Source organism: Mchenga conophoros, linkage group LG7 (genome assembly GCF_057382185.1).
Source record: "Mchenga conophoros isolate Kocher_MC1m ecotype Shallow Benthic linkage group LG7, M_conophoros_male_GT1.1, whole genome shotgun sequence".
NCBI lineage: Eukaryota > Metazoa > Chordata > Actinopteri > Cichliformes > Cichlidae > Mchenga > Mchenga conophoros.
Window position 1 is genome coordinate 62,642,735 of NC_140532.1, and position 22,061 is coordinate 62,664,795.

Below are 22,061 nucleotides of genomic sequence, written 5' to 3' on the forward strand. Positions count from 1 at the left end.
GTATGCATAAATTAATAGAATAGAGTTCTAATAGAGATGTCCTATTTTTGCACAATAGTAATGTGACACAGGCAGATGGTCAAGATTTACTTACACCACCTGCAGGCACTCAAACGGAGAAGAAAAAAATGCATAACATTTGTTTAAATATTTAAATTAATTTGATATTTAAAATAAATGATCACTCCATCATTTAGTGCTTTTATATAAATTATTTTTTAATAAAGTGTTGATAAAGCTATGGCTAATGACTCCGCAGAGGATCAGAAGATCTGTTCCCATTATTCATTAGTTGAATCTATGAAAGCAAGTCAGTAAAACACAAAGTTCACATAGTTGAAGACCTCCATAGCCAGAGGTCTCTGTGTGACTGAGCTACTAGCGCCCTCTAGCGGTTTTATTACAGAGCTGCACACAAACGCCAGAGAGGGCGCTTGTTTGATTGGAGGCGCTTTCATTGATTGCTTCCTCCTGCTTTTATACCCGCCCATTCTCAACGTTTGTAATCCGTCAGAAGCATGGCTTCAATAAAAGAAAGAGCCGCGGCGCTGAACCTTGCGGAGAAATTGTGTGTGCGTAATCAAGGTGAGTTGTTTGCACCTGGCGGAGGCCTGAACTGAGATCTGATTGTTTTTTTCTCATGTTATGCAAGCGTTGCAAAGCTACACTTACAAACAGCTGTGGCAAAGAATTTGGCAGTGGTCATTTTAAGGTTTCCGTTATTGTGCTTAGTCTAACCTTCCTCCTCAACCCTTGATTTCTCTCCTTTCCAAGGGCGTAGATTTGGTTTTGGCATTGGTGGGGACGGATGATTCATAGTTTTATATGTGAATTTTATAATGTTAAATTACTATTAAACAAATGACTAAGTATTTTAGGCCATAAAACTACTCCTCTAAGATTACCACAAAGTAAAAGATCTCTCAGCAAAATTATGCAACAGATTAGGCACTATTGCCCCGATCAAATCAGTGAGCTGAGATTTTCTATTCTAAACATGAACTACTGTTACAGCAACAGACATGGACTACTGGTGTCCCACACAACTCAATGTCCACTATGTGAAGGAGCCAAACACGTGCCTGCTCCTCTCGTTAACTGAGATAAACTGCTGGCATGTTTGTTTTACATCTATACTGTCCAGTCTCTCCTGGTGGACATGCAGCAGCATTGTTTAATCTCATTTGAGTCATTGTTAACCTTAGCCATCTTTTTAGTCTTCTGAGAGCACTGAAGCTTCTTTCAGCCTCAATACCTGCGTTTTATCCTCAGATTAAAATTATTATTCTGTGCTTGATGTGCCTCACCTTTGGCCCTGGCTCTTCCCCTCTGTCTGCACTAGGACATATTGCCACCTGATAAAAAAACACATTGATTCGTGCCATATAAAAAGTGAGACATGTCAATTCAGATTCTTTGTCAAATATACACTAATGAATCAATTTACATCAGCAGCCTAACAACTGTCTTGACTCATCAGTAATCAGAATCAGAATCAGAATACTTTATTGATCCCTGGGGGAAATTATTTTTTGTTACAGTGCTCCATTATAAACCAACATTAAGACAAGACAGACAATACACTAAGAATAGTACAATATATACATACATACATACATAAGTCACTCATAAATAAATAGTTGGAAAAGAAACATGTGTAGTTGTAGCAGTAACCAGTGTGTTAAGTGGATGCGTTGTACAGGGAGATGGCCACAGGCAGGAATGATTTCCTGTGTCGTTCAGTGGTGCTTTTCGGTAATCTCAGTCTCTCACTGAACCTGCTCCTGTGACTGACCAGCATGTCACGGAGTGGGTGGGAGGTGTTATCCAACATTGTCTTTATCTTGGACAGCATCCGCCTCTCCGACACCACCTTGAGGGAGTCCAGCTCCATCCCCACAACATTGCTGGCCTTACGGATTAGTTTATTAAGTCTGTTGGCATCTGCGACCCTCAGCCTGCTCCCCCAGCATGCAACAGCATAGAGGATCGCACTGGCCACAACAGACTCATAGAAAATCCTCAGCATTTTCTGGCAGATGTTGAAGGACCTCAGTCGCCTCAAAAAATAGAGACGACTCTGGCCCTTCCTGTAAAGTGCTGTGGTGTTTTTAGCCCAGTCCAGTTTATTGTCAATGTGTACTCCAAGGTATTTATAGTCCTCCACAATGTCAACACTGACCCCCTGAATTGAAACAGAGGTCAAGTGTTTCCTGGTCTTCCTGAAGTCCACGATCAGTTCCTTGGTCTTTGCCACGTTGAGCTGCAGATGATTCTGCTCACACCACGTGACAAAGGAGTCGACCACAGCCCGGTACTCTGTCTCATCATCCCTGCTGATGCATCCAACCACCGCAGAGTCATCAGAAAACTTCTGAAGATGGCAGGTCTCTGTGCAGTGGCTGAAGTCTGTGGTGTAGAGGGTGAAGAGGAAGGGGGAGAGGACAGTCCCCTGTGTTGCTGATCACCTTGTCAGACACACACTGTGGGAGACGTACATATTGTGGTCTTCCTGTCAGGTAATCAACAATCCAGGACACCAGAGAAGCATCCACCTGCATCGCTGCTAACTTATCACCCAGGAGGGTCGGCCTGATGGTGTTGAAAGCACTGGAAAAGTCAAAAAACATGACCCTCACAGTGCTCGCCGGCTGGTCCAGATGGATGTAGACACGATTGAGCAGGTAGATGATGGCGTCCTCAGTTCCGAGACGAGGCTGATAAGCGAACTGAAGGGGATCCAGGTGTGGTCTTACTATGGGTCGCAGCTGGTCCAGGATGAGCCTTTCCAGGGTCTTCATGATGTGGGAGGTCAGTGCCACGGGCCTGTAATCCTGGGGGCCACTGGGACGAGGCGTCTTTGGTACAGGGACGAGGCATGATGTCTTCCACATCACCGGGACCCTCTGCAGACTCAGACTCAGCATAAACAGTTTATGAAAGACTCCACACAGCTGGGGGGCACAGGTCTTGAGGGCGAGGGGACTCACTCCGTCTGGTCCAGCAGACTTGCCTGAGTGAAGTCTCCTCATTTGCATCTCAACCTGGTATTGAGTGAAGGTGATGGGTGGGGGAGGGGTGTCAGGAATCTCACAGGAGGCAACATGTGAAGAGAGAGGCTGGCACAGTGGTGTGGCTCTGGATTCCAGGCTGACTACAGGTGAGGTTTTGGGGGTGGGAGCAGACACTGTGGTGTCGAATCTATTGAAAAACAGATTCAACTCATTGGCTCTATTCTCACCTCCCTCAGCTCCCCTGCTGTTGGTTGGCCTGAATCCAGTGATGGTCTTCATGCCCCTCCACACCTCTCTCATGCTGTTCTGCTGGAGTTTCCACTCCAGCTTCCTCCTGTAATTGTCCTTAGCCTCTTGTCCTTTAGTAACACCTGGATCTTCCTCACCTCCTCTTTGTTGCCCCCTCTGAAAGCCCTCTTCTTGTTGTTGAGGAGGGCTTTGATGTCCTTAGTCACCCACGGCTTGTTATTTGGGTAACAATGAACAGTCTGAGCTGGAACAATGGAGTCGGTGCAGAAAGTTATGTAGCCTGTGATACACTCAGTAAGCCCATTGATGTCCTCGGCGTGAGGCTCACAGAGTGTTTCCCAGTCGGTCACCTCGAAACAGCCCTGTAGTTCTGCTAAGGCCTCCTCTGACCACCTCCTGACAGTCCTGGTGGTCACAGGTTCCCTCCTCACAATTGGCACATAGCGGGGGGTGAGGTGAATCAGGTTATGATCTGACCTACCAAGTGGGGGGAGGGAGGAGGAGCTGTATGCATCCTTGACGTTAGCATACAGTAAGTCTAAAGTTTTCTCTCCCCTGGTGGGACAGTCCACATATTGTTTGAATGTTGGTAGTGTATTGTCCAGTGATACATGGTTGAAGTCACCCGAGATCACAATAAAGGCACTCGGGTGCTGAGTCTGTAGCCGAGCTATGGCAGAGTGGATAGTGTCACATGCAGCTGTGGGGTTAGCAGAGGGGGGTACATAAACAGCCACCAAGATGACGTGAGAGAATTCCCTGGGTAAATAATACGGCCTGAGTCCAACAGCACACAGTTCAGTGTCCGGGCAACAAATCCTTTCTTTGATTGTTATGTTGGCAGGGTTACACCACCGGTTGTTAACTAAAACAGCAAGCCCACCTCCTAGCGATGCTGTCCCTGTCCGCCCGAACGGTGTGGAAGCCTTCCACGGAAGCATTCTCATCGGGAATGTCCTGGTGCAGCCATGATTCGGTGAAACACATCAGGCTACACTCTCGGTATTCCCTCTGACTCCGTACCAGTGCTGAGAGCAAACTGCACTACAAGGTGGAATTGCTCCTTTCCCTCATTCTCTTAGAGATATATATTCCTATAAAGGTGTTTAAGAGGTCTCTTCTGTCCTTTTGCATATATCTAATCGTGCCCTGCACAAATTGCCTGTAAAATATGTTAAGAGTTTGTTCTGAATGTGCCTTTTTTTTTTTTTTTTTTTTTTAAAGCTCCTTGTGTGGCCTCCAAGCCAGTCCAGTCTTGCACCATGTGGAGCAGCCTTATCTCCCACCTGAAGTCTACTGTGACCGTGAAGCGCAGACGAGTCCTCTTGAAATCCCACAGTGACTGTTTCCTTGGCTCAGAGGGTGTGGATGTACTGGCAGAATACATTGTTAAAGCGAAGGGCTTTGAGGGTGTGTGTTGGTTTGTAGATGCTGTTTTATTCCCATAGCTTCACCTTCTAGAGATCATTTTATTTATGATATTCGGCCCTTCTATTTGATTAAATTGAAGGTGCCGTCGTGTCTCGGGACAAAGTGGTGTGTGTGTGCCAGGCGCTGTTGGAGTGCGGCGTGTTTGAGGCGGTGGGAACCAAAGTGCTGGGAAAAGACAAGAAACAGGATACGTTTCATGACAGCAAGAGCGCTCTTTACAGGTTGGATACATGAAACGAACTGTTTTAAAAAAAAAAAAATTTCTACCTGTGATGGCATTCCCTAAACATTTCATATAAACATGCAGGTTTGTAGACACATCTACTCCTTCAGTAGATGAGTTGGAAAAAGGTGTGCTTGTGAATGGGATCCAAAAGTTCTTCACCTGCGCTCCTTCAGACAGGTATCACCTCTAAAATATTTATTTATCTGTATTACAGGCACACTGCATATAAAACATCTAACCAAAGGTAGCATCAAGTCAAAATGTATCTCATGTATGAATATTTTATGAATTGAATAATAAATATTACTGTATACTCTCACTGTCCATATTATTAGGTACACCTTGCTTTTACCTTTGGGACTGGCTGAATTCTTTTGTAGCGTAGATCCATCGAGGTCTGAATTTACTGTGCCTGAAATCCGTGTCTCTTGCATTTCAGGCAGGAAGAGCAGACCTGTCCCCCTGCATCGCTTGTTGAGATGTCCACCCCAGTCCTCTTCACTCATACTTCCAGCCAGCTAGATGCTCCCGCCACTAGCAGCCAATCATTGGAGCTGCCGATGAACAGTCTGAGTCCGTGCAGGGTACAGACAGCCACGGGTTTACCACAATCATGTGAGCACAAATCTTTCTTTCGTATGCATCACTAAAGCAATCCTGAACAACTAAACTAAAGCAAATGTTTCTGCAATACATAATGCTGTGGTATACAAAGGACAAGCAGGAAATCTGTACTACATAGCTGTGATCATCAAGCAAATTGCATTCAAAGAGACATGTAGCAGATGGTACTGGATCAGCCACAATCTGGCATCTCTGAGGATAATCGGAGTACATTCATTCACATGGTTTGAGTGACTTGCACATCTGTTAATTTGACATTAATGCTGAATGATCTATTCAGCTTTTGAGCAATATATGCATCTATCAGGCAATGTTTGATGCCAAATAACATTACACATGTAGTTTAACAGCATGGATCCTATCATAGACTGCATTCAGCGGGACAAAAGGCAGCAATACACCTGCACAGGCTGCAACTCAATTAGAACTTGGTTCCTCTGGCTCTTTCCTGCAGTGGTGGATGAGGTGTGGCAGGAGCAGACCCTGCTCAGGCTGTTAAACCTGGTGGAGCTCCCTGTGCTGGAAGGCGTGCTTCAGTGCAGGCAGAGCCCATCCTCTCCATCTCCAGCCAACCTGGCACACAATAACCCAGATCTGATCTACAGCAGCAACCACCTGGACCGACAGATCCTCAAGGCCTTCCGAGACTCTCAGTAAGTTTGCATTTTTAAAAATCTTTATTTTTTTTTTTTTATAAATTTGATCTTTTGTTGATCTCACTTGCACTGTTTCCTCCTCATTTTTCAGGGAAGATGAGTGGCTCTGTGCAGCTTTGGACTGTTTGGACTTCCTGCCTGACCAGCCGGTAGTGGAGCTCAGCAGGGAGCTGCCTCATTGTTTCCCTCAAGATAATGAGAGCTGTGACCCAGAACCAGCTGGTCTCAGCGTCCAAGAAAGAGGCAAGTGGTATGATGAGTATCAGAATCGGGTAAAGCATGTAAACGCCACTGGTGAGCTATGGTGAGAGACATGTATAGCTTATGTTGCAAATGATGGCATGTTTAACAATAGCTTCAAAATACTCAGGTGACAACAGTGCAGAGCACACACATCTCTCCCCAAGTGGCTTGGCCCAGTGTAAGCTGCTTCTATATGGGACTCTGGTCAAACACTACAGCATCACAAACAGGCTTCCACTTCTGCCGCAGCACATGACTGACGTCTACACAGCCATCACAGAGCTGCTCGGTAAGAACACTGGTTCAGACGTGACGGTGAGATTTTTACCGCGTCTCCAACCATGCTCTCTTCTCCTCCAAAGATTTTTAATAACCTCACCACTTGCAGCACATTCTCTTTCATTCTCTCACCTTTTCAGTAAATGCTAAATTGGATAAGGCTCTCGAGGCTCTGCAACTGTGTCTGAAGCTGCTGCCGCACAGCTGCAGAGATGAGCTCCGTAGGCTGCTTATCTTCGTGTCTCTGGCAGCTGACCCACATGGGATTAAAGTGGACAAGGAGGTGAGAGCAAGTGGTGTTTTTATTTTTTTTATTTTTTTTTTTGGGGGGGGGGTCTGACATCAAAGAATGTGCTCTGTCATCTGTAGATTGAGAACAGGCTGGCAGTGAAGAGGTCTTTCTCCAGGGCGATCCTACACAGCAAGGCTCTCTCCAAAGAGAAAGAAGATCTTATATTGGTCTTTATGCTAAGCAATGTTAAAGAAATCTTCAAGGTAATAGAATGCTTTTGGTCTGTGTGAGAAAGTGATGATGAATTTTTTTGCCTGATTTCTTGCCCCAGTGCAGCAAGAAAGCGGGGAGAAAAAATGATCAAAGATTTGTGCAAGAAATGTTTGTACATACGAACTAAACCCATTGTGATCCGGTCACTCAAACCACCGCTAAGGATGACCTACTGTAGTTGGCCATCCTTAATGTAATCAGTTACTTTATCTAGAATATTCTCTTTGGTAACCTCTGCTAAGTAAATCTGCGGCTTGTCCAACAACTTAAAATGTGTTTGCATGGGGCCCTTTTGACTTGTAGTAGAAGAGATGGCAATTATAAAAAAGCTGTACACAAGTGGCCACACAGCAGACACTGATGTAAATGGGAATGTGTCTCGAAGGTTCGCTTGGGGTGCTGTGAAGCAGTAGATATTACAAAGGAAGACAATGTGGGGAAAATATGAATGGGTTAAATACAAATGTAAAGCTACACAGTTCTTGTTCTTCCAACTGTGGTTTGGGTTTTTTTTTTTGTTTGTTTGTTTGTTTTGGGGGGGGGGGTGTTCATGGATTATGCACAGCTTTGTTCTGTAAATTTTTTTTATTTTATTTTTTTTCTCTGCTCCAGATACCTGGGGCTCTGCACAAAGTAGTGAGTGACAAGCTGGCTTGCCTCGTACAGGAGAAACAGCCGGATGTGACGGGTAAATGGCTTTTGATTACTTTTGGTAAATGACACAAAACATCAGTTTCCTTTTAAGATGGAGAAACTCCAGAACAGATCGCACAATTCCGTCTCACTGCAAAACACAAAAGGAATGGTATCTGTAATTCAGTAAAATACTTTTATCTTTTAACATTAACATGAAGTCTTTCTTTAACTCAAACAGGTCGCACGATCTTTCAATGCTCTAAATTCTTAAAATTCTCTCACTATGACTGTGTATTACTATGACAGTCTTTCCAAAAATCTTTAATTACTGATGGAGTGAAACAGTTTCTTCAACATGCAGTAATTTTCTTGGCGTGGCATCCTGAATATCTGCAACAGCAGATTTCCCTCATCTCCACAGAGTGAGGCTCTCTTCTAAGAAAAATGAGCACTGTTGGATCTGCCATAGACTAACTGGCCAGAACAGCTAAGAGGTCATGCAGCTAAAGAGCAGATGCTCCCTGGTGGAGACTATAATCTGCAGAAAAAACTAAATAATATCCAGACATTTCTATTCAAATCAATTTTAATTAAATTTTCCTCTTTATTGTTGTTCTCCTCGTCCGTTGTGATTCATAAATTGGTCTACATCATGTGTAGGTTATTGATGTTTCACTGCCCCCTAGTGGTGGCAGAATCTCCAGATCACTTTATTCCCAGCTGAGACTGGAGGTCTGTAGTTACATTAAATTGGCAATTATGCAATGTTCATTTCCTTTAACGTTTTTTTTTTTCTCTCTTCTTCAGGTTCTACATTCTGTCAGCAGGTTGACAGGAACACTTTACAAAGCTCTACAAAAACCACCACCAACCAAGCGCTGTGGGTCCTCTTAAACAACATCCACCTGGATACCAAGATCTCAGCCAAGGAGAAAAAGCGTCTTCTTAGACAGTTTCACCTTTCCCACCCAGAAATATTTAACCAGTACTTTGGTGACTCTGCCTTCAGTGTGCTGTAGATCTGTGCAGATTTGTCTCTGCTGTTTTCTTTAAAGTGTTTTTTGCCTTTTTACTTGCTTGTTATACAAAAGTGAACCATCTCCACAGATGCATTTTTGACTGACAGTAAGTTTGTGTCTGTATATCAAATGTATAAATATTGAAGAATACTAAAGCATGTATGTGTATTTACTATTGAATAAAATGTCAATTGTTTACAAAATCTCAAATGCATCTCTGTAAAATGTGAAACATTCAGCTCTTTGCAAGTATATTCTGCCAATGAACTGTTTTCTGGAAGAGAGCCTGAGGTGGCCACGTTGGGAACTTCTACTCTAAGCATTATATAAGAGGGGTTTTTTTTTTTTTTTTTTGTTTGTTTTTTTAATCTTTAACATTAATAGAGTTTAAAAAATAAATAAATAAAATAAAATAAAACGAAACCACTCATTCACACTCCTCAGTTCTGAAAACCTGAGGGGGTGGTTCCAAACTTTCATAACAATGGAGTGAGTTTGCATTAAAATAACCTGCTCAAAAACAATGTTCACTTTCTGTAAATCTGTTACACGTAACACGTCTGATATCAATCAGCATGTATGTTTTTGTTTTCCAAAAGGCATTCAACCTCATTGTACAGCAAATTGGATATAATATTAGATAGAATGGATGGTAATGTGGGGAAACATTTAAATAGATCAACAGTTTATCAAATACCCAGACCAGTCCTTTTGGCTCTTACAACCATGTCACATTCAAAGTCACTTAAATCACCATTCTTCCTCTGATGCTCAGTTTGAACTTTAGCAGCATCTCCTCCCTGTGTCTGCATACTTAAAAGCATTAAGTTGCTGCCATGGTGCTGGCTAGTTAAATATATCAGCTGAACAGGTGTTTCAAACAATGAGGTGAGAAGTGTATCTTTTGAAAATGTGGCAAAAGTACATACATTCTTTACTTGGATAGAAATACCGATACTTGTGTTAAAAAATACTCCAGTGAAAGTTACTGATTCAACTTCTTTACTCAAGTGAAAAAGTACAAGCTCTGAAATGTATTCAAAGTAAGAAAGTAAAACATAGGTCTTATATAGCGTTATAAATGATGCATAATTTATGTTTTTGCTCTTTCATCCCTTTGTGTGAGACAACCCCCCCACCCCCATTTAGGCTCAAACCAGTTTGACCTTTGAACCTAAAGTAGCGAGCCTGTTCTGAAATTTTAAGTAAAAAGTTCAGCTATTTGTTTAAAAATGTAGGGAGTAAAAGTAAAAAAGATGGTTGAAAAAAAATACTTAAGTAAAGTACAGATACCTGTAAATTCCTCTTAAGTACAGTAACAAAATATTTGTACCTTATCACTTCCTTTAGCTGATATTTTGTAACATTCTTGTGTATTTCTACCATCCATATATAGGAATGTATAGGAAGGCCAGTTATTGTCTATCAAAGAAGAAATTCATGTAAAATGTACTTTTGTTCTTTTGAAATCAAATCTATTTGGAAATGTCTGAGAAGGAAACTCTTCTTCTTCTTCACATCTGAGCAGCTAGACAATTACAATCAAATTAAAGCTGCGAGCAGCGTTTTGAGGGTCCTCGCACCCCAGGGCATCGAGACACGCCCAACACCTACACCCAGCATGTCCGATCTTATGTCACATGGATGGAATTCATGCGTAGAACCACCAGCTAAAATTTCATCTCATTCAATGATGATTATAGTCGTCCCACTAGGTGGCGCTCTAACTATTACTGACAAATGGCATATCAAATATTTCCGAGCTTGACTCTCGACTCATACATACGAAGTTTGGGAGAGACTGAACTTGGTTTCTGAGTGACAGCAGATTAATGCTTTTTGGCGAGTGATTGAAACTCCACGTGCCGCCATGACCACCCCGTTTCCCTGAACGTAAAAAGCTTCGCAATTTAACATCATTAAGGTCTTTAGATCCCCTGCACTGGAGATCGAGTCAATCTAATGAAATCCCTGTACGAGGTCTGAAAAGAAGGGAAGGTGTCGCCAAAATGACACTTTAATTTTGAAATGGCTGACTTCCTGTTGGATTTGGGATATTGCTCCAAGAGACATTTTTGTACATCTTGATAGCTTACATAAGCTTACCAGGTTTCAAAATCATAGATGAAACACAGAGCAGAGGCTGATGTTTTTAAATGTTGTAGGGGGCGCTGTTGAGCCATTTTGCAATATTCCATGAAAATGATCACATAACAAGAAAGCCTTCATGACATTAGAGGAGTGGGCCAACTCCTAATTTTCTCACTGAAGCATCATGAGGGACTGAAGTTAATATTCACCGCTTTTGAGGTGGACCTGATGAACCTGTGATAATCAGTATATCAAAGTGAAAGACATGACATTTCCTGTTCCCACTAGGTGGCGCTCTGCATATTCCTGACAATGGGCATATCAATCTGTTCAGGGCAGGTCTGTCATCACGCCTGAAAATTCTGGTACTGATCAGACTGGATTTCTTTGACTTATACTAATTTTTTTCTTCATCAATACTGCTGGGGTCACACCCTTAACAAAAACTCACACTTTTCACTGTAACCAAAGACCAACTCCTTAAAGCTTTCCTAGAGAAATTTGAGTTGCAGATGTCACCCATCACTCTCAGTGCTCGGGCCCTAATAAATGTAACGTTTCTGCCGCTGTGTCCGTGTGTGTGTGCGTTTGGGAGGGGGGGCTCGGCTGTTACGTCACGCTAGCCCCACCCAATCCAGGAAGCGTCTCTTGATTAGCGGCAACCCGTCAGAGGAGGGCTGCGACGTAAATAAAAAAGCTGGAGTTTCCGAGGATAAACCAAAGCCTTTCTTCTCCTGAGCGCGGTGCCTGGCGGCGGTGAAGTTGTGAATAAACGTGTGTCTGGGTTATGAAGGAGTAGCGGTGTCATAAAGCTTTGTTGTTGTGTTGTTATTGTTAAACAGAAAGCGGCGTTCACGCTGACTATAAAGCTAACGTTAGATAAGTTGAGCTCCACATCAGACGCGTCTCTTCCCCCCGGGGCTGCCGAGGACAAGGTTAGTACCGTTACCGAAGCCTGCGAGGACAGCCACAGTACCCATGAGGCTTTGTTCTGTTTACTTCACCTCCTCAGTCTTAGCATCGCACTGCCACACGGATCCCCCCCTCCCCTCTCTCATCCTCTACCAGTCCAGATGATGTCATCATTTGAGCACCACAGAAACAAATCTGCACATCTCTTTTTCTTTGTGCTCTTAAGTGAGGTCCTTTCACGTGACAGCCACTGCTTCCTGGTGTAGCCCTGCTATACACCCTTCTACAAAGACCTGGCTGTATCATAGTGATTGGGCTCTTAAAAGCAGACTCTCAGATTTCAAATCCCTGCACATTCAAATCTCCATGTCACCTGTTTTCCTGCAGACTCCAGAATGCCAAAGGAGGCAGACCACATGGAGGATGGAGGAGACAAGGAGTCGAAGGAGGAGCAGAGGCAGGGGGCTTCTGGGGAGACGGTTAGGAAGAGGGTCCGGGCGAACACTCCGAGTCCTCACAGAGGCAACACTCCACAAGGTGATCAGGCTTATCTTAACTGTTCAGTACTGTCTGCAGGCTTGCTCATTAACTAATGAGATCATGATCGTATAACAGAGACTTTGTAAAAGCATCAGATTTGTTAGACTTCCTGGTTAGTTTCTGTGAAACTTTGTTTTAATTCAACTGAATAAACTGGCTAAACACATGAATGTGATCTGGATTAAATGTGTCACAGCCTGTCATGTGACTGAAATGAAAACTGAACAATAGCACATCCTTGAAAGTAGTGCTGTGTCATACTGCATATCTTGGTATCCATCTGATACCAAGTAAATGCTGATACCAATGCCGATACTTTTAAACCTGTAAAGGCACCTTATTTAGGGACGAGCAGTGTGTCGTGATTTATGAGATGTATCATCATTAATTTACTCATTTTGAACACATTTGTTGACCACTAAATCACTGTGATTTACTGTGATTGTGATTACGTACTGCAATAATTAGTAATTACAACAAAAAACACTATTCAGCTTTTCATGTACTTTGAAACCCGGAATATAAATGTGCCCACCCGTAAAGCACTTTGGGTCAGCTTCTGTTGGTTGAATGTGCTATATAGGCTATAAATAGATGTAACAATCAACACACAGAGGTTCAGACATTGTTCATAGTGCATGCTTGAGGTGTATTCTTTCATTAAAAAAGTATATATACATACATTTATCGACCCTGTCACTCTAGTATTGCTCTGATACCGATACCAGCGTTGGTGTCGATACTATTGATATTTGGATCGATCCGCCCACCTCTACCTAAAAGTACGTTTTCAAAAAAGATTTACTGGTTCCTGCTGCTCACTGTCATTTCAGGCCTTTGCTTCCCCTGCAGGCCTGTGTTTCTGAGGGTAGGTCATCCATAAACATGTTGGCTGTGAGACCTTCTACATACATGTGAGAATATGTCCTGAAAGAGGCAGCACAGATGGTTTAGCAGTCTGGCTGGAGTTGGGCTCGGACCCCTTCTTCTTGCATGCTGTGAGAACAGCTCAGTTCTTCTGTTCAAACATGTGATCTTTGCCCTGTTTTTGACCACAGGAGTCAGACCATGAATGCTTCAGTTCACAGGCACATGCCTTCAAGCGTTGGCAGATAAAATCTTCTTGTCTGTGTTGCTTGCTTGTTTTGACCAACTTGGCTCTTGCAGTCACTGCCAGTGACTACTTTGCCTCGTTGTTGTGCGTTCTGTATTAAAATGCCATGTTTTCTAAGATGCTTGGCAGGTAATATCATTTGGTTTGTGTGCTGAACACAGTAAACTGTGACACGGTGTACATTAAAAACCTTGCAAAGGGGTCTGGAAAGTCCAAACATCAATTCTAGCTCCAGCTGTGGAGGATGCTAGCCCTCGAAAATGTAAAAAAAACCTCAAAACAAAATACTCCTCCAAAGCCATATATCCACATGAGTACTACTAAATATGTGACACAGTGTTGTCCACTTAAAAACAGCTTGGACTTGTATAAGACGGAAAAAGATTAACTTTGTCAGTTCTGATGTAGAAAATGTTCTCATGTGTTTATTCCCAGATTTAGATTTGTGCAGATGATGACTTCATGAGAGTGGAACATTGTGACTTTTTGTTTTTGCTCATGGCCGTGAGCCACAACAACAGAGGCTTTGCTTAAAGGCAGGTGTGCTGCTGAACAGAGAGCTTTGTTTAGACTCTGACTGATGAATTGAGGAGATCAACGCTTATTGCACTTAGTGTTGCCTGCTTGTAAAACATTCACACTAAATCCATTTGGAAGTGAGAGATAATGCGCTCAGTAAATGGGTTTATATCCAGTGTGTTCTCCAGATGAAGGAAACTTTATCTTTTGAAAGAATGACGTGTAATTGTGTACAAATATATACATTTTCTCTTTCTAGCCAGCCCACCCAGGTTTGTCTCTGTGGAGGAACTGATGGAGACAGCTAAAGGAGTCACCAACATGGCTTTGGCTCATGAAATAATGGTGAACCAGGCTTTTCAAATCAAACCCGCGGAGCTTCCTGAAGGAAGGTGAGGACTGGATCTTTTCCTCAGTGTGAGTTCTTTCTTGCTGCAGATATAAAAGCATGCGTGTTGTTCTGGAACAGTTTGGAGCGCAGAGTGAAGGAGATCATGCACAAAGCATTCTGGGATTGTTTGGAAGCCCAGCTGAAGGAGGATCCACCGTCATATGAACACGCCATCAAACTTCTGGCTGAGATCAAAGAGGTGAGATGCTGAAGCCTGCATTCATTCGTATTCTTCAATCATCCTTCTCTAGATTTAACCAACCTCTTTTAACCTCTCGTCTCCCCTCTTTTAGACACTGCTGTCTTTCTTGCTACCAGGCCACGGTCGTCTGCGCTCTCAGATTGAGGAGGTTTTGGATTTGCCCCTGATCCAGCAGCAAGCTGAAAATGGAGCTCTTGACATCGGTCGTCTGTCCCAGTTCATTGTGTGGATGATGGGCTCACTTTGCGCCCCCAGCAGAGACGAGGACATCCAGAAGCTGAAGCAGATCACTGAAGTTGTGCCTCTGCTCAAGTAAGCCATGGAAGACAGGTCATCATTAGCTCTGCATGTTCCAGGCTGTGGTTTATTTTTAGATTGTGTAATTTCATTCCCATCAGACCATGCAGCTCTCAGCTTGTATAAGAGCGACTGTTCTTTGATTATAGCTCAAAGCGCTATTAACAACTTCTTAGTACAGATCCAGACTTACCAAGACTGAATTAAAAGTTTGGCTTGTCATGAAATGTGTATATTTCATCATCAGTGCTTAGAGTTTGCCCATTTTTTCCATCTGTCATGTTTTAGGGCCATATTTTCAGTGCTGGACCTGATGAAGGTGGACATGGCTAACTTTGCCCTGAGCAGCATCAGACCACATCTGATGCAACAGTCTGTTGAATATGAGAGGAACAAGTTCCAGGAGTTTTTGGAGAAACAACCAAGTAAGGGATACAACTTTCATATTTACTGTTATGAGCATTATTAGCTTTAAACATTACATATGATTATTTAAATAGCACAAAACCCGCAGTGTCTAATTCTACTGTATTCAGACTAATCACCTGCAATATGAAATACAGAACCCCAAAACATATCTCTCATTAGCTGGTAGATTTGTAGACGTTAACATTGTGCAATGTCCTTTGCACCATCTTGAGTACTGTGATACCCACTGATTACCTCTGTAGCAAGACTTAAACAGTTGCCCATTTGTCATTCAGAACATGACTGTAGGAGCTGCAGCTCTAATAAGATGTACTACAGACTGTATAAAACATGGATGTAGCTTCCAGATGTGAAAAGTGAAGCAAAGTCAGACTTTCCACTGAGGTTGTATTCTTTTTATTGGCCAGCAAAGGGTGACTCAAAAAGACTAGTTATGTGGATTTCTGTTGGAGTATGGCCCTCAGTTTTCTTGCTCTGTGACTCAGGACTGTATCAGCTCAACATCCAGGTTCCAGTCATATCAAATACAACATAATCTTTATTTTATTAATTATGCTCCTCATCAGAATCAGGCAGCGGGGGTCTTGACATCTGGATGCCAAAACCTGAACAAACGCTTGAGGCTTTGCAATCTGACTTCACAAGCCAACATTGTGACAGCTATATGCGTGTTTTATATATGCAGTTTGTGGCGTCCATTGTTTTCTAATTGCTCATTGCTGTTTGTGAGATATCCAAAGATCAGAAAGGATACAAAATTGCATTTTTCTGTAACCAAACATCTTCAAATTTGACTGTTTGCTTTATTAACGTATTTATTTTTTATTTTTTACAAAAGGGAAATACTCAATCTGTCAACCCACGAATACTGCAGTTATAAGTTACACAATGATTGAATGCTTTTAAAAAGCATGTGATGTACAGGGGTGTAGTCACTCCTGTGTGAATGCCACTTCTTTGTTATACTTTTTGAAAATCAGGTGAATTTCAGCAGCACGCAACAGCTTTGATTTGATGCAGTGTTTACACATAGACTTAATAATTCATCTTATACCACTGTGCATCTCTGCTCTACTCAAAATATTTGTATGTTTGCCCTTCTGTCTAGTGTAGTCTGAACCTTTTACATTTAACAATACAGAAAACTGAAAAAATCTTGGTTATAGACTCCTGTATTATATTCTATAATGATGTAATACCGCTGACTAGTACTGCTATTATTATACTGAATAATAACAATGATCGTTTCTCCTTCAGATGCCTTAGACTTCACTGAGAAATGGCTTGAGGATACAGTAAAAAGCCTGCAAGACTCAGCAGCAACAGGTGGTGCTGCATCTGATTCTTCACTCCACCCCCTCAGTGTTCATAATCATGCCTATCTTCGCCTGCTCAGGTGGGACCACGACTCAGACCCCTTCCCGGAGGTAAACCCAATAAATCCTGGTTCATTGTATCTCAGCGCTTGTTTAAATTTCACTTCTTGTGTTGTACTCTTCATCCTAAAATTCTCCTCTGCTTTTATCTACAGACGGTGTTGATGGATCAGGTTCGATTCCAGGAGATGCAGCAGGAGGCTGAACAGCTGGTTCTTCTCTCCTCTGTGCTGCTCATTGTCTACACTACAACTGGGGAGGCCATCTCAGGCCTGCCAGGACTGATGGAGACCCTCAAAAACACTGTTAACGTCTTGCTTGCAGACATGCATACACCGTAAGCACAAAGATATATATATTTTTTTTATATTTAAAGCTACAGTGGCCAAATTTGCCTTCATTTCTTTCAGTTCACTTCCTCAAGCACTAATTATTCTCTATGTGAATAAACAAAGGTGGACAAATATGACTGAGCCAGAGTGGATTTAATTTGACTTGCATTAATGCGTAAATTGAACGACTTAGGATTAGTTTGAATTTCAAGGTAACTTTCTCTGGAAAGGTCCCATGCTGACATATTCTGCAATGTGCCTGATCTGAATTCAGCAAAAATAAAGAGAGACACTGTAGATTCCATCAGTTTCACAGATGTGGTGATGTGACTAGTTTAGCCTCATTTAGACAAGAGTAGTGATGTTTCCACAAATTGTATATAAAAGATGGACCACTAATTTCTGGACAACTTTTTTGGGAACAGCCTGGGATTGAACCACCGACCTTCTGATTAGTGGCTGACCTGCTCTGCCACCTGAGCTACAGCCACGCCATTTATTCTAAATTGGCTTAATTTGTGAACATGAGAGCAAGAGGCCAAAGCAGTTACAATTTTTTGAGACAGTGTTTGATAGATGGCTATGAAGTACTGATTACATACAGCTTTTTTTTGTAAAGTTAATTGTATCAGTAAAATAAGTTTATTATATATTAAAGGTTGTAGCTTTTCTCCAATGAAAAAAAATCCAAGAAGTTTTGGCTCAAGACAGATGGGGGAAAAAGCACTTTTGTCCCACAATACTACCGACTGTCCACTGTTAGCCATCATAATGGAGTAAGGTTTTGCACACTAGGGTAGCGAGTTAGTTACATGACTGAAAACTATGGATAGAAGATGCATAAAGCTTGGCTTTTGTTGTGAAGCTTATTAACTTAACAACTTGTATTGTTATAAAACTAAAGCTTTTTTTTTGGTCTGTCCTAAGTTCATTTAGTGCACAGGAGGTCTTGGCAACCATTGGGGAGAAACTGTGTGTTGAGCTGAGTCAGTGTCTAAGCCAGCATGGCTACTCTCCATTCTCAGCTGACCGCAAGAGCGCTCTGAAGGGGCAAATCTCCGCCGCCATCCAACCAGACAACACAGTCCGCATGCTGATGGGTAAGAGCACTTACTTCTTACTTCCTTAGAGGCAACACCAGCGGTGCACAGTTCAGTGAAGGTGTTTGTCAGCGACAGTTAAACTCTCTTCTCTCCTCTCAGAATCTCGGGTTCACAACTACCTTCTGGCTTCCCTGGAGTCCAGCCAACATAAGACCCCTCCTCCTCTGCCAGGAGGTCTGGCTCCAGTCAGCAAGGAGCTAAAAGAGCTTGCTGTTCACTTCAGTCGCCTTGTCAACTACAACAAGCTGGTCTTCTCCCCATTCTATCAAAAGACCCTGCAGAAAATACTGGCACCAGGGGAGAGTCCCGGCACAGACACATAAACTCTGCAGGGAGGGAGAAGAGAAATGTGGAGAGCAGTCTGTGATTTTTTTGCGGTTTCCTCTCACTAGTAACGGTTAAGATTTAAAGAAAACAGTCACGGGAGGTGCCCAGAGAAGTATGCACCTTAAACCAAGTCGATTAGAAAATAGACTCACATCTCAGTTACATTAATCCACAAAGTTGTTAGCTTGGAAAAATGTCAAACCTCATATTTGTGACCTATTAGCAGCTGTCTTGGATGAGCCTGTATTCAGTATTATAGCATGGCAGGGTATCATTCGGAACAGTTTAATACCCAGAACTAATATTTTGGGGTATTCTGCATCTTTACCATACGTGGTAGAGTCCTTATGACTTAGTTTGCACAATATTCAATTAAAGAAAGAATTCAGGAAGATAAAGTGTCAGCGTATGTATCATAAAAGTGTCCCAAAGTAGGAAGATATAGGATCTGAAAGAAGTTAGCTGCTGTCATTACCAGCAAATTAAACTGCCGACTTTACAATTGAACCCCCAGGTCTCCTGTTCTTACACAATCCTTTTTCCTAATTTAGGAAATTCCCCCCAACATCCAACAAGCTCCAGTGCTGCCCCCGCCTGTCAGGAGCTGCCAGGAGATGTTATGGTATTTCACAGATGTGTTTGCTTTATTACATTTATCAAAAAAGAGCCACAATCTCTACTTAGAAAGGGTCATTTAAGTATATTTGAAAAGGAATCTGTTTACTCAGGATAAACAAGTCACTGAGTATTTTTAAAACGAATTTGTGGGGGTGGGGGAAAGTGTTTTAGTGAATCTGCCTGAATGCTCCTTCCTGTTAGCTCCTGACAGGTGAGGTGGAGCTCTTCTAAAACACTGGCAGAGAGCTCCTTGATGAGTTGACAAAGCTGACCCCTTCAGTGAGATATGTGATGGGTAAAAGCCTTAAAGTATTTAGAAAGCATCAGTACGTTACGTTTTTTTAACTTACTGCTCGTGGCACCGTTTAACTGGCACTCTAAGCAGTTGTGTAGCTCACACAAGCGAAAGAATGAGCAAGACAGCAAATGCCTGCATGCTGTCTTTTACACTGGAACTGAAAGAGAATACAGAGGGTACAAAAACTATACACCTTAATCTTTTTGCAGCATTTAGTTCATGCATCTCTGAGTACTAGTGGATTTTTTTTTAAACAGACAGGGGACTCCTTGCAGTAGCTTCAGAAATATGTACAATAACCCAGCTAAACAAATTCTTCACTATAAAGTAAATTAGTTTCCTTTAATGATGAAGGTTGGACTTAAAAAACCAACAAACAAAAAGATGATCTGAATCTCTTCTATACCTGCTCACAGAAAAAGAAAAGGATCCGTTTATCTGTTGGAAATAATGGTGTGCAGACTTTTTGTACCCGCAGTAAGTGAGATAGTTTCCAGCATATTAGATAAAATGAAAATAACCTGCATTATATGTTGTACTGTAATTTTTACCAAGGGACTTGTGTTGTTGACCAACTCGAACTATTTTAATTTAACTGATGTTTACGTATTGATTTTTTGATTGTTTTTAAGAAGCTGGAACATTTCATTTTAACAAGCACTTCTCGTTGGGGTTTGGCTTTTCTCGTGCATATTTTACAACTTACCACACAGCTGGTTGTAACACTGTTTCACTCCTTCAGGCAGAATGACGTCAGCCATTCCCCAAATGAATAACACTCTGACTGATCACACTGACTACACTTTGAATGTTCGTTGAACATGACAATAAAGCGTTACATCCCACACAGCAGTCTGTGTTTATTTTTGAATCCATCTTCACATCAAAGAGCTTGATTGCGTTCATCAAAAACACTGTGAGGGAAATAAAACGTTTAAAGATTTTATAATAGAGCTCTCATTATTAACTCCAATAAGATTTGGTGCATTCTTCTGTGTATCGCTAGGCTGCTTGCATGCAATACACTTATATAGCGGTAGGTGGCGCCAGATCTCAAATTTAAAAACCAGTACAAGGCGTTGCGTTTGTGCAATAAAAAGCGTGCGATCAAATACTTGCATAAGAGCAATTTATAACCAGAGGGAGACTTGTACTTATTCTTCAAAACAGCGTGTGTTTGAATTAAGTTTTGTTGGCAATTATGACCACTATTTTAATGTTTTTGAACATGCCTACAAAGAAACCAAGAAATAAGTGCAACAGCATGATGGGAGCATGCACTTTGAATGCTTTAGAGCTGACTAAGTTCGCACTGTTGTAACGCTAACATGCATTGTCTTGTCCTGAACTGCACTGGGGTGTGTTTTGGCTAATCCAATAGCTAACTTGTTTCACTTATATTATGACTGCCTGGCTGCCATTTTGTCCGTAATCTTAATTACTACTAAATCTACATAGAGTAAGCTCTGAACGTTATTGGACAATTATAATTTTTTTAAATTTTCAGCTTTAATTTAAGGGTTTTAACAGAAGTGCAGGCCTGGCATAACATATCAAGGGAGGTGGTGCACTTTCAAGCAGTCATTGACTGCAAAGGATTTTCAGCCATGTATTAAAAACAATCTTCATATCTAAAATTATACACTATGATTTTAGATTTTACAGTTGCTTTTAAACCTTTCAAGAGGAAGGAATAACGAAAGAAAAAGGCTGACATTCCCAAAGAGTTCATGTAATATTTGAATTAAATTCAAATATTCTAAAAGTTAGTCAAAAACATTTGTTTTCATACTGTTTACGCCAAATCCAGACCCTACCATCTGAACGTCACAGCATAAAATGAAACTACAATTTTGTTGAGCTTGTGCAAATTGTAGCCTCTGTTTCTTGCTCCTATCTGATAGATGTGGCACCCAGTGTGGACTTCTGCTGTTGTGGCACATCTGTCTCAAGGCTGGACTGTTGTGCATTCAGAGACGCTGTTCTGCATGGCTTGGTTATTTGAGTTCCTGTTGCCATCCTATCAGCTTGAAGCACTCTGGCCATTCTCCTCTGACCTCTGACATCAACAAGGTATTTTTGCTCACAGAACTCCTGCTTAGTGGATATTTTCCCTTTTTTGGACCGTTCTCCAAAAACCCTAGAGATGGCTGTGTGGGAAAATCTCAGTAGATAAGCAGTTTTTGAAATACTGAGACCAGCCCCTCTGGCACCCACATCCATGTCACTTAATAAATCACCTTTCTTTGCCATTCAGATGCTCAGCTTGAAAAGCAGGTTGCTACAATGCAATGGTATTTGGCTTATATATTTGCAGTTGAACAGGTGTACCTAATATGATGGCTACATTCAGCAAAGTATTATGAAGTAATGTGCAAAATGACACTTGCAATTATTGCTTTCAATTATTCTGCATCAATATACATGTGATCTGATTCCCCCAGCTGTATGCATACTAACTGTGGATGTGATGGAGAAGAAAACAAAACATTTGAATTTACATTTTATTTAAGAATTAAACAACAATTAAACATCTTTGAGTGTTGTGTTTATCACTTTGGTGTGCAATCCAGTTATTACCGATGAGTGATTCTGTTTGATTCCCTAAAAAGACTCAAAAATAGCAGCAC

At 41.8% G+C, this 22,061-nt stretch overlaps 2 protein-coding genes across 3 annotated transcripts; both read left to right on the plus strand.

Annotated features, from left to right (window-relative positions):
* Positions 1–482: 482 nt before the first annotated feature.
* Positions 483–9,204, plus strand: LOC146571465 (DEP domain-containing protein 7-like). Of its 2 annotated transcripts, XM_085280687.1 has the most exons (12): positions 483–585; positions 4,488–4,673; positions 4,774–4,915; positions 5,002–5,097; positions 5,360–5,535; positions 5,999–6,197; positions 6,292–6,443; positions 6,571–6,732; positions 6,863–7,005; positions 7,092–7,217; positions 7,840–7,915; positions 8,671–9,204. In XM_085280687.1, the coding sequence occupies exons 1-12, from the start codon at positions 519–521 to the stop codon at positions 8,880–8,882; spliced, it is 1,737 nt and encodes a 578-aa protein (XP_085136813.1). In that variant the 5' UTR covers positions 483–518; the 3' UTR covers positions 8,883–9,204. The 2 variants fall into 2 exon arrangements, with proteins under 2 accessions (XP_085136813.1, XP_085136814.1); XM_085280688.1 differs by lacking the exon at positions 7,092–7,217.
* A 2,413-nt stretch (positions 9,205–11,617) lies between these two features.
* Positions 11,618–20,278, plus strand: tcp11l1 (t-complex 11, testis-specific-like 1). The gene is made up of 10 exons (XM_085280689.1): positions 11,618–11,908; positions 12,273–12,422; positions 14,318–14,450; positions 14,528–14,648; positions 14,743–14,963; positions 15,237–15,373; positions 16,635–16,804; positions 16,909–17,090; positions 18,013–18,185; positions 18,288–20,278. Exons 2-10 carry the CDS (start codon positions 12,281–12,283, stop codon positions 18,509–18,511), a joined length of 1,503 nt encoding a protein of 500 aa, XP_085136815.1. The 5' UTR covers positions 11,618–11,908; positions 12,273–12,280; the 3' UTR covers positions 18,512–20,278.
* Positions 20,279–22,061: the final 1,783 nt, after the last annotated feature.